General features: G+C 46.9%; 1 protein-coding gene across 1 annotated transcript in view; it reads right to left on the bottom strand.

Moving 5' to 3' along the window:
- Positions 1-2917: 2917 nt before the first annotated feature.
- Positions 2918-19745, bottom strand: part of LOC115383840 (striated muscle preferentially expressed protein kinase) — a 28259-nt gene continuing 11431 nt past the window's right edge. Inside the window, exons 11-43 of the mRNA XM_030086030.1 lie at positions 19502-19590; positions 19257-19432; positions 18994-19177; positions 18372-18445; positions 17058-17216; positions 16766-16955; positions 16449-16678; positions 16257-16376; positions 16073-16177; positions 15768-15974; positions 15567-15690; positions 15249-15421; positions 14173-14285; positions 13924-14092; positions 13634-13733; positions 12966-13166; positions 12598-12655; positions 12435-12512; positions 12174-12346; positions 12030-12056; positions 11804-11956; positions 11677-11719; positions 11532-11597; positions 8365-10942; positions 8123-8287; positions 6647-6769; positions 5807-5971; positions 5188-5716; positions 4864-5103; positions 4560-4783; positions 4244-4319; positions 3801-3950; positions 2918-3724 (exon numbers count right to left, since the gene is read on the bottom strand). Coding sequence (XP_029941890.1) covers positions 3511-3724; positions 3801-3950; positions 4244-4319; positions 4560-4783; positions 4864-5103; positions 5188-5716; positions 5807-5971; positions 6647-6769; positions 8123-8287; positions 8365-10942; positions 11532-11597; positions 11677-11719; positions 11804-11956; positions 12030-12056; positions 12174-12346; positions 12435-12512; positions 12598-12655; positions 12966-13166; positions 13634-13733; positions 13924-14092; positions 14173-14285; positions 15249-15421; positions 15567-15690; positions 15768-15974; positions 16073-16177; positions 16257-16376; positions 16449-16678; positions 16766-16955; positions 17058-17216; positions 18372-18445; positions 18994-19177; positions 19257-19432; positions 19502-19590 — 7476 coding nt within the window. The 3' untranslated portion in view covers positions 2918-3510. The remainder of the gene's footprint in view (positions 3725-3800; positions 3951-4243; positions 4320-4559; positions 4784-4863; positions 5104-5187; positions 5717-5806; positions 5972-6646; positions 6770-8122; positions 8288-8364; positions 10943-11531; positions 11598-11676; positions 11720-11803; positions 11957-12029; positions 12057-12173; positions 12347-12434; positions 12513-12597; positions 12656-12965; positions 13167-13633; positions 13734-13923; positions 14093-14172; positions 14286-15248; positions 15422-15566; positions 15691-15767; positions 15975-16072; positions 16178-16256; positions 16377-16448; positions 16679-16765; positions 16956-17057; positions 17217-18371; positions 18446-18993; positions 19178-19256; positions 19433-19501; positions 19591-19745) is intronic.

The following is a 19745-nucleotide window of genomic DNA, read 5'->3' on the forward strand; positions in this document are numbered from 1 at the left end:
TATATTCCAGACATGTCAAAAATATTTACAAAATAGAGGTACATGTATTTATTTATTTATTTATTATTATTATTATTATTATTATTATTATTATTATTATTATTATTTACATGTCTGTCAATATTATACAACTTATAATTATATCAAATTATTGTAGAATAACATTATTTATTAAATCTTGAAGAACATGCAAACAAATGTATATTCTGAAAATAAAATATATTAACACAAAAATCAATCCAGTATGCGCATGCCTATCAAGATTATATAGATTCTCATTCAATTTTACATTTATACCCACATACACATTCTTCTAGAAATTGCCAGATGAGACAGTAATCTTATGCTGATTGTACATTTTTTAAATGAATTTTAATGAATTGTGTCATTTTGATGAATTATTTTTCATGATTTTATTCCAAATTGCCTTGATTGAGAGGAAAATCCATATTAAAATGAATAATAACGTTGCACCCATAGGTAAAATATTCAATAGTAATGTTGATTCAATGATGTTATGGCACAACAGTTTGTTAATTTGAGTAAAATTTTCCTTTTAGACCAATTTTATTTATCAATGACACTGAAATATAAGAATAAAAAAAGTATTATCTACATGAAAAATGCAAAATTCAAGATTCATTATTTGTCAAATACATGTTCAACACAGAGTCGACAGTGCAATGAAATGCTTAGGATAATAGAACCGTTGACTCACTGAGAGTAAGTACTAATACCAGGATAGTGCAAAAATCAGGGTACATGGCTTGGGTGCTGGGGGGCACTGGCCTGGAGTGGGTAGCTGCCCATGTGGGCTAGTTCTTCTGGGTATGGTTAAGACCCTCCGCTTGAGTGGGTGGGGGGAGGGGGGTTGGCTCTTGGGCTCTTGGGTCATGGGCTCTTGGCTCTGCCCGCCCTGGGCGTCGGGTGCCCGGGGGTGGGGGGCAGCTCCCGGCCGGGGCTTTCCTTTGCCCTCTTCTGGACCGACGCAAGGTTGTCTGCCTGAGGGAGTGGCTCAGATCTGGGCTCAGGGATGGCCGCCGGTTATCTGGGCCCTGAGGGCCTCTCTGGCCTGCTTCTGGTCTTCTCAGGGGTCAGAGGTCATATATGCGTGATCACTATCACTATCACTATTACATTTGCATGATCTCATGATCTTTAATGACTGTTGACATTCTACCTTTGAACTCAGTTATCTTTTTTTTCCTGTGGTGGGTTAAACTAATGGTGATCTGTAGGAGGCCTCTCCTGATGCTCTGCTGTAATTTCATACTTGAATCCTTAGCTTCAAGCCCCAGTTCACTACCAGCTGTATTCTCCAACAATAAGTCCGTAAGATGCCCTCTGTCACGTCTTTATGTAGCTGTAGTCGCCCATTGTCTGGAGTTAAAAAAATAAATAAATAAAAATAAATAGTGCAGCAGTAAACATATAGTGCCGGGTCGTTTGGTGCAGTGTGGAGAATCCAGTTTTATTGGGAGTATTGTTGGGAGTTTAGTAGTCTGACAGCTTGGGGGTAGAAACTATCTTTGAGTCTTTGAGTCCATGCTGGAAGGCTCCGGTACCGTCCACCAGAGGGCAGCAGATGGACAAGTCCTTGTGCTGGGTGAGTATGGTCCTTTATGCAGACCCCTGCTGAGGTAGATGTCCTGGATGGAGGAGAGACTGATGGCAGACCTGTCCTCTGCCGCTCGCACCACCCTCTGTCGTGCTTTTCGGCTCTGAGCAGTGCAGTTCCTGTACCACACTGTGATGCAGCCCGTCAGCAGGTTCTTGATGGTGTGCCTGTAGAAGTTTGTGAGGATGCTGGTGTTCATACCAAACTTCCTCAACTTTCTCAGGAAGTTTCGTCTCTGTCGGGCTTTCTTTACCTGATATGAACGCCGAGGAATTTGAAGCTGCTGACCTGCTAAGATGGTGGTGTCATCAGCAAACTTGAGGATGACGTTGGGGCTGTGCCTGGCAGTACAGTTGTGGGTGATAGTATAACTACAATTGGCAATGTTATCTTATATATTAGTGAAGTTTATGGTGCAATTTGCATCAGGAAACTTTTAAAAACCTTTAAAATTAACACAGATGTACAAAAAAGTCATTTCTTGGCACAAGCTTGTTGTTTGCTGGTAACCCAAAAGACACGGACACGATTAAACACCCCGAATCGTTTCAATAGTTTTATTTATTACATACTATCTCATAAAAACATCTGAAACTGTTTTCTGACATATAAACACCGCAAATTGGTACATTTACAAATCTCCAACCATTCGAATCCATACAAAAAGAGAGGAAACACTGTGAGAGAGCAAGTAACACCAGACGGCCTATTGTTACATGTGAGTGTGGCGATCGTGACGTCCAAATACCATCACCGGATGTTCGCTTTGAACCAATGGAGACACTTTTACAAGATCAGGGGTCTGATTGAGGCACTAGCTGGGCGATCTGAGAAATATTGACGAAAGTCATCTACTTTACAGACTGTGTTTTCGTAGCTGCTGTGCTATAAAAATCCTAGCTCAGCCATGTGACTCCCAACACCGACCAAAAGAAGACACTCCGTGCACACTCGCGTACGCACGCACACATGCAAATAAATTAACATTGAAAAAAAAGTAAACAATCGCCAAAGAATTTGTGTGTTTTGTTTTTTTTTGATTTTGAGTTTTCAAAACGTGTCGACTAAAATAAGTTAGCAGCGTAAATCGTCATGGTACATTCACGTGACCGATACACATGTTCCAGGCTGATCGTGCAAGAGCGGAGAGACCGACGGACGAAATCAAAAATGTGCAGAATTCACCGTGTGACGGAGGAGTTGTGCAATCAAAGGAAACCGAAGAACATCCCGTGTCCTTTTTCACTGGGTTTCGAGGATATAATACACTCGTGTTTTCAGTCTGTATGTGTCTCCCTGTGCCGTTAAGCCACGCCCTCTTTTTAGGAGGAGTTGAACTTCAGCTCAGGCCTCGTTTACACGACAACGTTTCGAATGAAAAACCCATCATTTCAGAAAAGTTTATACACAAAACTGCAGAAATGCTGCAAAACAATGTAGTTTTCATATGGGGCCACTAGAGGGCAGTGTTGGTTGTTTTTGTAATGAAACCACACACGGGAGAACAAAACAATACCAATAGGGTTAACACAGACATTTGTATTGACAGACGACCAAGTTGCATTGCTATTACTACCAAATCCAGGAGAATCTGGACCGGGAGTCATTACAACCTGAAGGAAAACATTGGTATTGTCTATCTACTGATGTGCAGAAAACTATTTACTTTGTCGGTAGTGCGCACACAACAGTTGCGTTTTCCCATGTTTCCACGGAGACAAAGTTGGAGCATTTTCAAAAAGTAGCTTTCCCCTCGTTTTCTTAGATTTGGAACTTTTCCAAAAAGTTCCACCTTGGAGGCCGTTTCCGGTGGTTCCGAGCAGCATTGTCGTGTAAACACTATGAGACTATGAGAGCTTTGCGTAATTTTTCTCTCGGTTCCCGCCACCCTCTCACTTGTGGACGTGCGGGGACTGCGGCGAGCTCTGGTAGGTGCGCAGCAGCACCTTGTGCTTGGTGGCATCCTCGGAGCGGCAGCACTGCCGCTCCACCAGAAACTCCTTGAGCCGGCCGGAGGTGAAGGTGAGCGTCTGCCTCCGGAGCTTCATCAGGTAGGAGTCCTGCAGCCAGGCGTTGGTGAAGCAGTCTCGTGTGGTCGGACGGGCCCTGGAAGCACACATTCCAAAGAAATTAGCATTTCATGCTGTTGTTGCTCCATTCTTTCATATAAAACATCCGTTACCATGGGTAACTGCTCAACATCTTCTTGAGAAAGGTGGAGGCACTTTGGGACACGTTGGAGTAGAGTTTGGTCGGGTCGAACTTGGCCATCAGGATTTTGGATTCAACTCGTTGAGGGTCTTTATCTTCGAAGGGTAGCCGACCGCTGAGCCTGGTCACAGAAGAGAAAATGTCAAGAGGATTGAAGAAGTAACCTGGCTATTTTATTTTAAGTGGTGTGGGTCTGTGGGATGAGCAGCAGAGCTGAGTATGTGGGGCGCTCTGGACCTTCACCTAGAGACAGTCAAGTCTCTGGTTGGCATTTCACGGACACAATACACTGACCTCTGCTGCTCTTTCCACAAATTACATTCCTAAATAAACTGTTCTCTCTAATGATACAGGAGTTGCTGCCAAGAAGCATCCTGAGAACAACGATGCCGATGTGTAGGCAACAAAACTCACATGATGTAGACGACGACTCCGATCGACCAAATGTCTGCCGGTGGACCGACCACTTCACCTTTGACCATCTCAGGAGCTGCCAGAAGAAATGTCGATTAGTTATGAATTCTGGGTTACCAGCATGGTACAACAAGGAAATAGGCTTTTTTTTAATGTTTCTCAAATTATTAAGGATTTTGCATTTGTGGGATGAGCAGGACACCTTAGAATTTGGTTCCTCGCAATAAGCTGAGCACTTCTACAATTCTGCTCTTAACACGGCATTGTAGCTCATCCCACAAATGCATGACCCAATAATCCACCTAAAAGTCTTTACCCATGTATTCCAGTGTTCCCAGTCCTGAGTCCTGGTGCTTGAGACTGAGGGGGTTAAAGCTCTGAGCGCTCCCGAAGTCCACAATCTTGATGGCGTTGAGGTTGGTCACCAGGATGTTGTCAGGCTTCAGGTCCAAGTGGAGGACGCGGCGGTTGTGCAAATACTCGACTCCTTGGAGAATCTGGACCAGGTAGCCCACCACGTCATCCTCTGAGTATCGGAACCTTTTGGGCACGAGAAAACTGGTTCAATCCACGTGCTGAGGGGTGTACTCTAAGAAACTGCTGCCTATCCGGCACTGTACCTGTCTATGAGGCTGTAGAGCAGCTCCTTCCCGGTGCAGTACTCTGCCACCAGCACCAGGTACCGCGGTGTGACGTAGGCCTCGTGCAGAGCCATGATCTTCTCATTGTGGAGGGACTTCAAGATCTCGTACTCTTTCAGGATTGCCTGCTTGTTTTCCTGAACGTAGGGAATGATCTTTGCCATGTAGATTTTGCCCGTCGAGTTTTCTCTGCACTCCCGAACGACTCCAAATCGGCCCCTGGAGATACAACACAACATACAACTGTGTAGCTGCAATCTGCGGCTGTTTTGTGGTACTTCAGAGGGTCGCACGCCGTCTCACCTGGCTTTCTCATCGAGGAACGTGTACGGTTTCTGAGGGACTCCCTGTCGGAGAGCCGTGGTTGTTCGCCCGGAAGGCGTTCCCCTGTTGGGAGTACTGGCTCCATCACCGATGGGGCTCAGGCTGGAGGTCTGCAGTACTTGCGGGGAGAAGGACACTGGAGTCGGAGCCACGCGTGCAGTGGTCGTGGGGACGTACGTGGGCACTGAGGCCACCACTGGTTTGGTGGGAGTTGGGGGCGGGGTTACAAGGAGTGGAGAGGGTAATGTGGGTGGGACCTGGGTCATTGGAGTCACCACATTTACTGGACTCTGCGGTTTGGGGAGGATGAAAGGCGGAGATGCTTTCAATGTGGTTGATGACGGCAGAGGGGAAACTGTCGCTGGGGACACAGGTGCAGTTTGAGGCGGGGGTTCAGCATCTTTGACGGACGTGGTCGTAGACACCGTGGTCGATGGGGAGATAACCGCTCGTTCTTGTGGAGTTGGAGCTGTTTTCACAACTGCAATGGTGGGTGAAGCTCCCCCAGCTGCAACAACACAAAGATGGGTTGAATATTTTTCAAGACTCTGAGGCTGGTGCCAAATTACACATTTTTTGTTAACAGCACTTGGGGTACCTGTTGAGTCCAGACGGATCACATCAGAGCAGTTGCTGTACGGTCCCTGTCCGGCCTTGTTGACACAACACACCCGGAACTTGAAGGCGTCCCTTGATGGCAGGTCTGTGACATTGTAGTAACAGTCTGTAATGCCCGTGGCAACTGTCAGCCAGTTTGAATCACCTGCAGGAAAGAGGGGAGATAAAACATCCGTCCCTGGAAGTGATTGTTGATGGCATACTGGTGAAAAACCCAACGTATGCACAGGAAGAACACGAAAAATTTATCAAGAAAAGGAATCTCAAGCATGAATATGCTTGCTAACCACTACACTACAGTGGTGATGTCTGTGAAATAAAGCCTCTAGTTGTAGTTCATATACTGAACAGCAGATGGCAGTGTTGGAAAGCTCAAAAGCAGACGATCTGGCTGCACAGATGGAAAACTGAATGCTGTAAAGTGATCTGTCATAGCCTCTCTTTTTCCTGTGGAGGCATGATGAGACAGACCAGAACGAAAGAAAAATGTAAATCAGGCAGCAACACAGTGTTTTTTATCCCTGCTGAGCCCAGAACGATGTCTATCACATCAGAAAGTTTTAAAAACATTGACTAATTCTGCCACTTTAAGCCTGTGTGACTGTGTTATAAGAAATGATGATTCACTCTGCATAATGACAGAAGACCTCGCTGGTCCAATCACAATTCCCACGTGGACTGACTCATTTTCTCTATCCTGGTAGTGTCAATGGGTTTAACGTCTTATTTCCCTTGAGGATACTTCATCGAAGTGAAGTAGCTCAAAAGCCCTCCAGATAAAATGGGACAGAGCTACGAACCACAGTGGGTATTTACTCACCCTCTGTCTTTCGTTCTAGGGTGTAGCTGCATGGGGATTTGTTTTCTGCTGGCTTCCACAGCACCAGGGCCGTGTTATTGTAGGTCTGGGGGACTTCAGGGGTCCCTGGACGTTTTGGGATACCTTGAGCGGGATTAGAGAGGATAGAGGAAAATGACAAACCATGTCTAAAACAGAGGGCAGGTCAAACACATTTTAGTTCAGCCAATTTTCATCTTGAGTGGGCCGGACCAGTAAAACAGTTTCAGATAATGAAAATCTCTCAAAATGCTGCAAAACAACAAATAACTATGACCTAAAATGACTACAGTCTCAGCGTAAAGTCAATGTTAATGATATTATCTTGTGCAAAATAGAGTTAAATTCCTTGCATTATGCATATTTTTCCAAACTCACTCTGACAGCATAGCTTTGCTGGTGCACATTTAAAGTAGCAGCATTTTCAAAAACTTGCATTATCCCCCGTTTGCAAGGAGATGGAGTTGGAGCATTTTTAGCTTCAACTTCTGCCAGGTAATGGGTTCTAAAGCTAGTTTGATAGCAATGAGGGAAATATCTTTCATGGAAGCGTCATCAATATCTTGGCTCGTGTCTCAACATTGTGTTGTGTCCACTACTCCTGAGAAAGTTTTGACAAAGAATCTTTCAAATTGGATTGGAGCCTGCTTGTGGTCCGGTTTTGCCCAATGGGCCTTATGCTTGATAGACTTGTGCTAAAAAGTCAATGCATTATTGTGTCTGTCTCTACCTACAGAGTCACAGCTGCCCCAATGTGAATGTTTAAATATGCCACACACTGTCTGAATTTGCAAGGAAAGAGAGACAAACTAAAACCAGATAATGTGTCCGAGTTCTGTCAATCCAAAGCAAGCCTGGTCCAAACCTCGCCGTTCTCCAGTTTCACAATGTGTTCCCATTTAGCCGAGGCGCTGGCACGGTCAATGAAGACAGAGCTCCAGGCAAAAAAACAAGCCGTCTGAAGTCATTTTTCAAACTGTGCGGATCAAGTGGTAACAAATGGCAGCAGTGCTTAACGTAAGTAATGGTACACGTCCGGAGACATAACAGATGCAGCTACAAATCCACTCCATTGCACCTGACACCTGAGAAATATATTATCCATGCGAGTCTCGGCAGGCAGGATCCCAGCATTACACAAGGCACGCTTCAATATGACGTACTACGACTATAAAGCTGCAGGAAACGTGATTTGCTCCTATTAATTTAGAAATATGAGAAAATCTCAGAAATCCATTAAGCTAATCTCCTGCAAAATGATCCTCGTGACATTAATATTAATTTTCATTTGTATTAATATTAATTCTTGCGGCAGTTAAAACTCAATCATGTAAAATTCATCACAGAATGAAAACCGCTGTGAAGGGAAAATTGCGCTGATGACTGTAGAAGGATTTTGTCTTTTTTGTAAGATAAATACTTGAGCAAGTAAAGGTAAAAGCAGAGCAAACTACTTACAGGCAATGGAAAGTGTGCAGGAGGTAGTGATGGTAGCTATGGGGTTGGTGGCGACGCATTCGTAAACTCCGGCGTGCCTGTGACTGGATTTCACGATCTTCAGAAGCTGCCTGCCGTCTGTGTGGGAGATCAGGCTGATCCAATCATCCTCCAGCGGTTTCTTATCTGGAGTACGCACAAGTAAGAGGCCAAATTAGCGTCAGTTTTTCTGCGATTTGGCGTTTCGCTCCAACGAACGCTACCTTTCATCCATGTAATCTCTGGATGCGGGCTGCCAGCCGGAAGGCAGCTCAGGGTGACGGGTTCCCCCTCCAGTAAGACGTGGTCTTTCAGTTTGATGTGGAACACCGGAGCGAAATCCGAGGCTGAGCGGATAAACTGTTGGGATTTTGTCAGAGCTTCTTCTTTGGGGACAGCCGAGGGCAAATCGGGCTGCGAGGGGGTTTTGTCTTTCTTGCTCCTCGTTAAGCCCCATCGGTCCCACCTGGACCTCCTCTCGCTCTCTGTGGCTTTCTCGGACTGGATGCTCGAAGTGGATTCGATGGACTCTTTCGACGCAGTGGTGCTGGCTTGCTTGGCCAGCTGGTTCTCAGGGATGCCCATTCCTTTGAGCCCACGGCCTTCCGATTGGGAATGACGGTGACGGGTGAACAGCGGCGTGCTCTTTCCCTCCCCATCTGCTTTTCTTTCCTCGGACTGACTGCGGATTTTCGCAGATATTCCCGCCACTTTGTTCTCGAACTTCTGTCGCATGGCTACCACGGGGGAATCCGTGACCTTCTGTAAATCCTTCTGACTCCTCTCTGTGTCTTTATCCTTTCTCTCTTCAGACTGAGTCCGTATTTTGGCAGAGATGCCCGCCACTTTGGACTCAAACTTGCGCCTCATTGCAGAAACCGATGACTCCTCAGCTTTTTTCTCTTCCAGCTGCTTGCGAGCACCGTTCAGCTCTTTCGTATCCAGAGACTTGCTGCGGCCCAACGCCCATGAAACTCTCTTGCTCGCAGCTGGCTCCTGTGCCTTCATCTGCTTTTCGTCCTTTGATTTCTCACTTTTCTTTTCAGTGGAAGTTGACCGCCTGCCTCGCAAGGAAAACCTCCCGATCAGACCCATGCCGGCTTCTTGATCTTCTCCTCTTAAATCCTGAACGGACTTGGATTTCTCCTGCAGTCCTTTAGATACCATTTCAAGAGGTGCCCCCCTCGGTCCTGGCCTGTAAATCTCTTCTCCCCCTTCGACAGCCTTCCGGCTCAACACCGGTGATTTTTCCTCTGATTTGTTCCTGGTCAGTTTCCGAAGCCCGCGGGTCAAAGATGACTCGCGCTTTTTAAACCTGGCCTCAAACACTTCCTCGGAGTCGATGTCTTTGATGTCGGTTCTGAGGACTGGCTGGCGAGGCATGGCGGGAAGATCGGGGTTCGATGCCGAGGAAACGGAACCAGATCGGTCAGTAGTAGCTACTTTGGCAAACACCGCCGGGTGTTTAGGTAACGTAGGTGAATCTGTCGTGTCACTCGGTTTTTGCTTCAAGGTTTTGGATGCAACACTCTGAATGATACTTCCCCCATTTTTTTGTGGTTTTTCATTAGGTGGTGCCTGGTTTTCTTTCCCCTCCTCTTCTTCATCATCATCCTCCTCAATTACAATGATAGGAGTAATAACAGAAGGAGATTTCCCCTCAGATTTTTCTCCCTTTTCGATCGGGGTTTTGGTCCTGTTCTCTGTTTCTCCACCTCGGTCCTCATGCTTTTTCACATTATCCTGTTTTTGCTGTTGGTCCAGTCTCGATGGTTCAGGCAGGACAAAAGAAATTCTCTCCGTGGGTGACTCCAGAGTTGTTTGCTCCGTTAATGCAGACATGGATGTTGCCTCCTGGAGCTTCTTCCCCTCCATGCTGCTGTTACCACCAGATGGGATCTCCAAGGGGGCTCCGAACCGGCGGTGCAGAGGCATGGGCTCCGAGTCCTCCTGGGTGAAGGAGGCACTCTTGCGGAAAACTTTGGTCTTTGGCGTGTCCTCTCCGGGACTCTCCGAGGACGCCGCTCTAGTGAGTGTCGACTGCCCCGCTCTGGACTTCCTCAGATTTCGATCGAGAGACCCAGTCTGCCTTTCATTCTCCATCCCGAGCGTTTCAAACAGGGGTCCTCGCAGGCCGCTCATCTTTTTGTCCACGTTCCCCCCCCTGAGCAGCCGCTGCCTCATCAGTTCCAGCTTCAGGGCGTAATCCTCCTGGCTTAACTTTGCAGCTCCAGGGCTTGGGCTGCGATTGGGTAGCTCCATAGAAACAGCCTTTTTCAGAGTCTTGCTACTGTTTTGTGTTTCCTCATTTGCATTTCCCTCCTCTGGGTCAATGTGGAGAAGCAGTGCTGAATCAGCAGAGCTGCCTCTCCTCATTGTGGCTCGACGGCTTTTTGTCTGAGATTCTTCCGTCTCCACACTTGATCCCTTTTTAAGGGGCGCTCGCTTCACTTCTGTTTTCTCCTCGCTCGAAGTCTCCTCGTCGCTTTTCGACCTTTTACCTGCGATGGGCACGGGGCTCTTCCTTGTCCCATCAGTAACAACGCCGGGCCATCCAGTCCCGTCGTCGTCCCCGGGGATCTCATTAAGCGAGACCCTGGATCCAGAAAACACCATGGACAGAGGCATGGGAATAAAAGGAAGCTCGTCCACGTCCGCATCCGAGTCCGATGAAGAGGAGGGTGGTGGGGAACCTTCCTTGAGGTGCCGCGCTACAGCAATGGAGACGTGGCTGCAGGCGTCATTCAGGAGCTCTGGGATGGAGCGCATCACCATTTTAGATTTGTAGTTGACGAGAGACCTCTAAAAAGAAGACAACAGGGATGATTCCGATTAATATTGGCAACTTTTGTTAAATCTGCTTTATGCTTGGTTTGTCAGTGCCTCTTAGTCTTTTTACTAGAGACTGGAGAGTACCTATAAGAGGACTTATTAAATGATATTCAACCTAATTAACATTCCATATGCAAATGAAATGCAAATTGTAAATCAGCTGCTGTAAATTGCTTCAGCACAGCATCTAAGTTGACGATACACAAACCTCCAACAGCTCGGCAAAATAGCTGCAGGGCGCATAGTGTGGATGCAGTGGCAGCCTTGGGATGCAGGACTGTGCGCTGTGCACACTCTATAGCTCGCTGCTAATGAGCGTATCAGTCATTATCTTTAACATGTAGCATTGCTGGTGTGTGAGCCCTGAAACTGCAGCACATAGCATTCTGGGCTAACTATCCTGGGCTAAATGTCATTGCTGGTGTTGTGCGAAGTAGCTTTTGCCTCCTTTTTATATTTTGGCAGAACATAATTTATAGTCCATTTTGCTTTTGTCATTCTCATTAATATTGAAGACTGTCCAAACGGCTGTTAGTATTAGTTTGTCAACCTGGCTTACCTGCCATCGCCTTCTTGACAAGACTTGCTTCAGCATTGCTGTGCTGATACTCTTGTTGGTTGGTGACTAGAAGACAAACAGGGCATCAGCACCATGGTTCAGGAATATCTACAACCACAGGTTGAACTTCTGAATGAAGGCTCACCTTGAACCAAGGATGTCGCAGGCACTCCACGGCGCTCGGCCTCCTAAGTCGCCAAGATTTCAAAAACATCAGACAATCACAGGATGACGAAACGGATCAAATGAAGTGTATTTGGTTGGACGCTTACAGTCTATCCACGACCAGAAGCTTGATGACGAATCCCTTCGCTTCTTTGCACAGGTCAGAAAACATGCTCTCCTCGAACGCCACGTTGTAGTTGCGGATGTTCAAGGCCGTGGCTCTGTCATTCTCCCCAGCGAAAGGAGACACTCCAGTCAGGCTGAAACGCAACATATACCGTCACCAGCTGCAGAATCATCCACACATGCATTGTTATTTATAGAAAAACATACCAGAGATAAGTGATGACGCCAACAGGCCTGCAGAAGAATGACATAGATGAATTTCCATTAAAAAAAGACGGAGATTTGATTTTTTTTTTTAACCCTGCCTGCAGGATGGACCCACTCCTGCATGCTATTTAACAGGTGGCTCACCATATGTCTGTTGCCGTGGAAACAGGAGTTTGGTTAACAATCTCCGGCGCGACATATTCTGGCGTGCCGTATTTGCAGTAGTACTCCTCCGACTTCTCCAGTTTTAACGCGTTCCCGAAGTCAGCAATGCGAATGTGGTCGTTTTGCGGACTTGACATGAGAATGTTTTCAGGCTACAACAAAATAATAATAATAATAAAAAAGAAGCCTTTGAGGGACTCATACTTTTGGTTTTGTGCTCATGCTGGTGTGGATATGTACCTTTATGTCGAGGTGAGCGATGCTTTTTTGGTGCAGATAACGAAGACCCTCCAGAATCTGCTGCACACTGCTGCGGATCTGTAACGGGAAACATCAGGAGGCTGAAACTATAAAGTCCCGTTACGTAATGACAGCGCAGTGCAGTCAGCAGAAGCGCACCAACCTCCACTTCCATCACTGTCGTCTTCTTGGCGATTCTCTCCAGCAGCTCCTCGTGACATCTTCACACAACAGTTGAGGAAGAAAGAGGAAAAAAAAGAAAAGGTGCTGCGACTCGACTGCATCGTCCAAGTGGTAGATGCATGAGCAATGAATTATAAATGAGCAACAACTCCCACACATTCGAGCTCTCGCTAATTCCACTAAGGGGGTGATGAGTCAGAGAGAAAAAGCTGTGCTGCTTCATTCATGCCTCCAGGGGAAAAGCAAAAAGACATTAGGATTAATGCTTTGGATCTTGTCCTTGAGATGCATTTGAATGCCTAATGTTTGGAAACGGAGACAGCTGCGATCAGCATGGAGGAAGGATACAGCTCGGTGATGAGCACCACCACGTTCTTCTTCTCAAACGCGTCGTGGAAGTAGAGAATCCTCTCGTTGTCCAGATCGGACAGCAGATCCATCTCCCGGATAGCCACGGCTTTCCTTTTCCCTCGGGCGCTGATGAACTTCGCCGCAAACTCGGTCTTTCCCTTCTTAAGCGACACCCTCTTCACGTATGAGAAGGCGCCCCTGCACAGAGATTAGGTTTCAGTACAACTGATTCTTCTTCTTTCCTGATGGAAAATAAGTCTTAAGCTTTCATCTGATCTCTACTCTTTCTTCGGTTGAGCACGAGTGGCCCGAACAGACAGATCCTAGAGTCACAAAGACTACCCTACCTGTGATCCAATCAGGATCAATATTCAACCAGAGACAATTCTTACTGAAACCCTTCTGTGCAAAGTATTTTTTTCTCTTTGGGTGCCTTTCTGTCACATTTGGAAGATGAAATGAGGACATGAATTACACTTTGGCGGGTCTTGTTTTGCTCCCTGATTGGTAAACAGATTTTCCCGTCTGCCCGATTCGCGGCGAAATGCCCATCTCCACCCAGACGGACCAAAACAAATCATTTGCCAGGATCATTTTTTTCTCCATTCTGTCCTCTCTGTCACCTTCAAACAGCGATCAGTGTCTGAAGCGAGGCGCGCTCTCACCTCCCAATCTCTTTGTGGATGTCGTAGTAATCGGTCAGGCGCCTCATCTTCCTCAGGATGGTGCCCTCGTCCTCCATTGGCTCCGCCGTCTCTTTTCTCTCTGCGGGGAAAACACCCACACAGGCAGCTTTACTCTGCCTGCCAGCATAGTGACAGATGGTTTCATATTGTGGCTTGTGCTCCCACACATATGGCATGCCCAAACAAGCTGATATACTCTTAACTTGAAGACGAATGTCAGCAAATAGACAAACTGGAGTTGGCTGTTGGCGTTCTGTTGAACTACGCACCTGTGTGAACCGTAAACTCGGCCTTGCAGGAGTTGGAGCCGGCCAGGTTCTTGGCAGTGCAGGTGTAAACACCGGAGTGTTCGGCGTGGGCGTTGAGGACCACCAGGGAGTATTCCGGGTCGTCGTACACGAAGGTGAAGTGGTTGCTCTCAGAGAGTTGCAAGTCATCCTGCGACGCACAAAACTGGTCAACCGTTCAGCCAAGGTGTAGATCCAAGAAAATTACGTTTGCATGATTGATGAGCACACCTTATACCAAAAGATATCGGGGTCTGGCTTCCCCTCGACGACAACAGCGAGTCGGGACGTCTCCCCAACGTCCACGTCCACGTCCTCCATGATGGTTTCAAATTTAGGAGGCACTACATGAGAAGAAAACAACGAAGATGGTCTATGATTTCAAGTGAAAACGCAAACTTTCAATGCATTTTAGGGGCCCGTTTACATGAGAACAGAGCTTCAAGCCTCTCTGGAGTTGCATGACTTCCAGTCCATGTTGTAGTTTCATCATCCATATTAGTAGTTTTAGAGCTGGAAGTCACCCATAAGAGAATGAATTAGTTATTTGTCCAGACCAGGGCCCTAGAGTCATATGTGGCTCTTTAGCTCCTCTGTATTGGCTCTCTTAAAATAAGAACAATTTTCATCCTAGTATGATCTTTTTTTTGCATCCCTGACTTATTCTTAAAAGACTTTCCTGACTGAAACGGTTAAAAAAAATGTTCCTATAAAAATGGCAATGTTCAATTACTTTAAAAAGCCAGATTGCCAAAACCAGGTCAGTTAAAGAACAGCTAAAATAACTAATAAATAGAAACAAATGACCAAAAGTCAAAATAGTTATAATTAACTGAATAAAATGGCTAAAATGGCTTCACAATCTGAAACAGTAAAATGAATTTGGAATTGTATTCGGGAAACGTCTTGAATGCATGTTTAGAAAAACTACATAAAAACCTTCATCAGCTGTTATGATTAAATGTGTTTTGTATGAATTTGGTAGAAAGTGTAAAAAACGGTTCTTTGATTGGACATGTTGCAGAGGCCTGGTTCGGGTACTTGCCACTGTATTATTCTCTAAATGCATAATTGTGGTTTTGCTAGAAAAAAATAGTCATGGTAGTGGTCTGGAATGGTAATATCATTTTCACTGTTTCTCCCCTTGCCAAAATGGACAATGTTTTCAGAAATCTGCCGTGTAAAGATGAAACTCTTCTATTTTAAAAAAAATCTAAACAGAGCCTTCGTCTAAGACTAGCTGCCAGGACTGAGCTGTATGTCCTTTGGATTCTCCATAAAATTCTAAATTTATCGTGTGAGCCGACCTGCCATGGCCAGCTGCAGGGTGCAGAGATCGCTCCCGAACTGGTTGCTGGCCGTGACCACGAGCTGCCCGACGTCGGTGCTCCGGACGCGCTGCAGCTTCAGGGTGTGCTGGTCGTCGTCGGGCATGCTCATCTCGTACACCCCCGGCTTACTGGCGAGCGCCACACCTCTCCTGAGGAGAACACACAGTCTGAAACCTCAGAGGGAAACTCATGTTTCATTACTTCCTTTCATTACTAATCTTACTGACGATTTAGCATCCCTTTCATTAAAAGTTAAGGTTATACGATGATGATCACATGTTTTACAGGACTGACCTTTTCCAGGTGACCACTGCATGCACGTGGTTCAGAGTGATGGTGACACTTGCAGGCTGGTTCTCAACCACGTACACAACATCAGGTTTGTCCAGAATGACCGGTGTTTTCCTCAAATATGGCCCTAAATTGAAATGACACATAGAAATAAGTATATTTTCCTGAGTGGGAATTCTTATGGCTCTTCTGTCCATGAGGTACCTCTGTCCAGGAGCTGGACTAGGTCAGTGGATGGCGATGGTTTGCTCAGCGTCTTCCCGGTGGAGGAGAGCACTCTGAAGGCGTAGCGGACTCCTTTGGAGAGTGAGGTGACGGTGTAGTTGGTGTCCCTCAGGTTGGACGCCACAACGGACCACTGGATGGACCCCAGAGGCTGCTGCTGGACCACGTACAGCAAGGAACCCACATCTGCAAATACACAAGATGTTCAATGACGTGCCAAACAAAGGCGACGGATAAGAAATCTCAGATAATCGAAAAAGCTGAATGAATACGGTGGTGAACACTACCATGTGTTTCAAGCTTCTTTGGTTTCTTCCAGCTGAGGCTGATCGTCTTTCCTGTAATCGCCTCGATCACCGGAGGGCCATCAGGAGGGTCCGGAACGATGTCTGTTTCAGGACGTCGGCAGATGGTGAACATCTCATCATGGATCGACGACAGTGTCAAAAATCCGGCGTCTGTACTGACCTGTGACGTACAGGTGAGCGTAGCACGCGGCTTTGCCCACCTTGTTGGAGATGACCGCCTTGTAGACGCCCCCGTGAGCGTGACACGCGCTCCGGATGGTCAGGTTGTGGACATCCCTGTCTGGAGAACAGACATAAATGTCACATAAATCCTGCCGAAGACTTCTCAGCGGGGTTTGTAATGTGTGCTTACGCTGAGTCATTTTCCGCTCCTCGCTGCTCTCAATGCGTTTGCCCTTGTGGTACCAGGCGATGGTTGGGTAGGGCAGGCCCGTCACCCTGCACTTCAGGACGGCCTCTTTGCCTTCAATGACTTCCACGTCTGCCAGGGGTTTGACGAAGTCTGGCATGGTCCTCTTTTCCATCTCGCTCTCCAGCACCTCAGGCTCCTCGGGGATGGATGGCATCTTCTCCAACTTTGCCCTGAAGGAAGTTGAGAATTTTTTCTTATTATTTTTTACTTCCTGTGATTATAGTGTTATTCATCCTCTTTGAAATCACTCGTCCTACATGTGCGAGGCGATGGCAGCCCGTGGTTCCTGCATGTACAGCTCAGCGGTGCATTCAGCCTTCCCGTGAATGTTTTGGGCGACTGACGTGTAGAAGCCTTCCGTGTCGCCGCTAACGTGGGCGATGACGAGCGAGTGCCGACCCCCCTCCTGAAGGATGCGAATGTTATCGCTCTCCTCCACCCGTGTCTCTGAAAGAACATGAAAGAATCCGTCGTGAAGAGCCCAGAAGAGTCATTCACTTGGGAAAAAAAAAAAAAAAAAATCCCAAACGCCCCCGTGCAGATTCTTACCGAAATGCATCCATGTGACTCGCGGAGCGGGCGATCCGCTCACCTTGCAGTCAAAACGCGCGGTGCGTCCTTCGATCACTTCCAGGATGTCCAGCTTACGAGTGAATAGAGGCTCTTTGGAGGGGGTGACTTTTAGGCTGGCACTTGAGGTCAGCTCCTCTGTAAATCCAAAAGAAAATGTCTCACTCATAAACCACTGTCTCTCTTGTAGTCTTTGAACTCTCCTGATCTTGATCCACCTGCTTGAGTGGATCATTGCTGAGTTGATACAAGACCTTTATCTGTCTGTCCTATCTCTTTCTATTCCCTCACCACAACCGGAACAGCAGAAAGCCGCCACCTCTGAGCCTGGCTCTGCAAAGGTTTCTTCCTTTTGAAGGGGAGTTTTTCCTTTACACAGTTGTTTATGCTTGCTCATGTGGATCTGTTGGGTTTTTTTTTACAACGGACTGTACTCAACATAGTCCTAAGCTTTACTTCTTGCTGTCTCATGCAAGCTGTTGCCAAAGCTGTCTGTCCCTGGGAGTGGGATCCCTCCATACTGTGGTTCTCCCCAAGATTTCTTCTTTTCCCACTGTGTTTTTGGAGTTTTTTCTTGCCGGATGTGAGGGTCTAAGGCGGTGGTTGCTTCGTTTTGTCTCGTTACTGTGAATTTGACATATTAACATTATGCTTATTCACTGTTTTTATTTTTACCAACCAATGTAACATCTTGAAGCCCTCTGAGGCAACTGTTGTTGTGATACTGGGCTATACAAAAATAAATTGATTGATTGATTAATTTTTTATGTTAAGATCAGTAGCGGCCGGTGGTGGAAGAGCTTGTTTCGTTCGCCTACACCATCAGCGGCGGGCGATGTGGCGTTAATTCACTTCCGCATTGGCGGAGGCGCTCGTTTCCATACCCGCGCATTCCAGGCGGGCAGTGTTGAAGAAACCAGTTTATTAAAAATAATCGTTGCCTACTTTTTGTGTTGTTTGGAATGCGCCTTGAATGCGCGGATGTGGAAACGAGCACTCCCGTCAATACGGAAGTGAATTAACACCGCACCGCCCGCCGCTGACGGTGTAGGTGAACGAAACAAGCTCTCCCACCACCTGCGCCCCGCTCCACCAGCCGCTACTGGTTAAGATGTCTAGAAAATCTGGTCCAATACTGCAGCGTGTAATTGTAAAAGATCCCCAATGCAGGGATTACTGTTCATGGAATTTGGCAAGTACTCATATCAATACTTAGTTTTGGCAAGTAGCTAAAGGGAAGCACTTGTCCTAGCATCGGTGCATCTCTAGTTATTAGCAGTGTTAGTGCTTTACCTTTAGCAGTGCTCAGCTTGCAGGTATATGTCCCGCTGTCATCCTCGTGAACGGAGTTCAGCATCAGACGGCACCTGAAAAATGAAGCAAAACCTTTACTTTTCATCATTCAGATACAGAAACAATGTGGGAATTACAGTGCACGAAGAGCGTGTGGGTGGCTAGCTTTTGATGCATGCGGAGTCGGATTTCGGTTGAGATTTGCCTCCGAACCCTGTCAAAGGCTCTGTTGAATCACAAACACCTGAAACTCCTACAGATGCAGCTGAATCTAGTGCACATGTCATTGTAGTCTTTAGTCAAAAACAGGGAGCTATTTCATCTTTGGAAGGTTTCACGATCAAAATATTTCTCCAGCATATCGAGGAAGCTATAAGGCCAACATCAGAGAGAACGTCTTGGAAAACGAGGCAGATTTCAAAGCAATGAAACATTTATGCCGCACTAATTGATGGCAGAGATTTTCGGAAGTATTTAAAGTGGAGGACCACATGGAGAGACTCCTCGCTCAGTGAGGACCTCGTTTCCAGCTTGGCTCCATCTTTAAGGAATTCAAACCCCTAATTTCCCAGGAACTCCTCCATTAGAACGCCTTTAAAGCAACCACATGACGTCAGCCCACCTCCTCCCGTCGAAGTGCATCTTGCAGTTGAGCAACGCCGGCTGGATCAGCTTCCCGTTGGACAGCCAGTCCACGTCCATGTCCGGAGGTCCCGTGACATGACACTCAAACGTGGCAGACTCCCCGGCCCTCACCGCCACGTCTTTCACCTGCCTGCTGATTCCCAGAGCCGTTTGTGCTGCAGCTGCGGAGGTGAACAGAAACCCGCGGTTTATTTTCATCTCGGCGATGAAACCCGACGGATTCGGTGGTGCTTCACTCACCTCTGAGCTCCACTCTGCACTCTGCCTGCTCACTCCCGTACTCGTTGACGATCTTGCAGACGTAGCGGCCCGTGTCAGATCTCTGGGCGGAGCCGATGACGAGCTCGCTGGTGTCGTCCTCGATCTCACGCACCGCGAAGCGGCCCGCCATTTTCACCGGGACTCCGTCCTTCGACCTGGGTCAGCGCAAAGTGGCTGTCAGAATCGATTACGCTCCAATACTTGAAGCATCCCCGGAGACTTACCAGTACACCATGGGTTTGGGCTGCCCTCTAACTTTGGCCGATATGACAACATCTTGACCTTCAGGCACCAACTGGTCACATGGCGCCACCTTGAAAAATGACACAGCATTATTAGTGATTTTTGTAGTTATATAGTGGATCTGTGGCTCAGTTGGCAGAGTCTCTCAATGAGAAGGTTGTAGGTTTGATTCTGAATCTTGTCCTGTCCACATGTCAAACTGTCCTTGATCAAGTCACTGAACCC

This window comes from Salarias fasciatus (genome assembly GCF_902148845.1).
Source record: "Salarias fasciatus chromosome 23 unlocalized genomic scaffold, fSalaFa1.1 super_scaffold_20, whole genome shotgun sequence".
NCBI lineage: Eukaryota > Metazoa > Chordata > Actinopteri > Blenniiformes > Blenniidae > Salarias > Salarias fasciatus.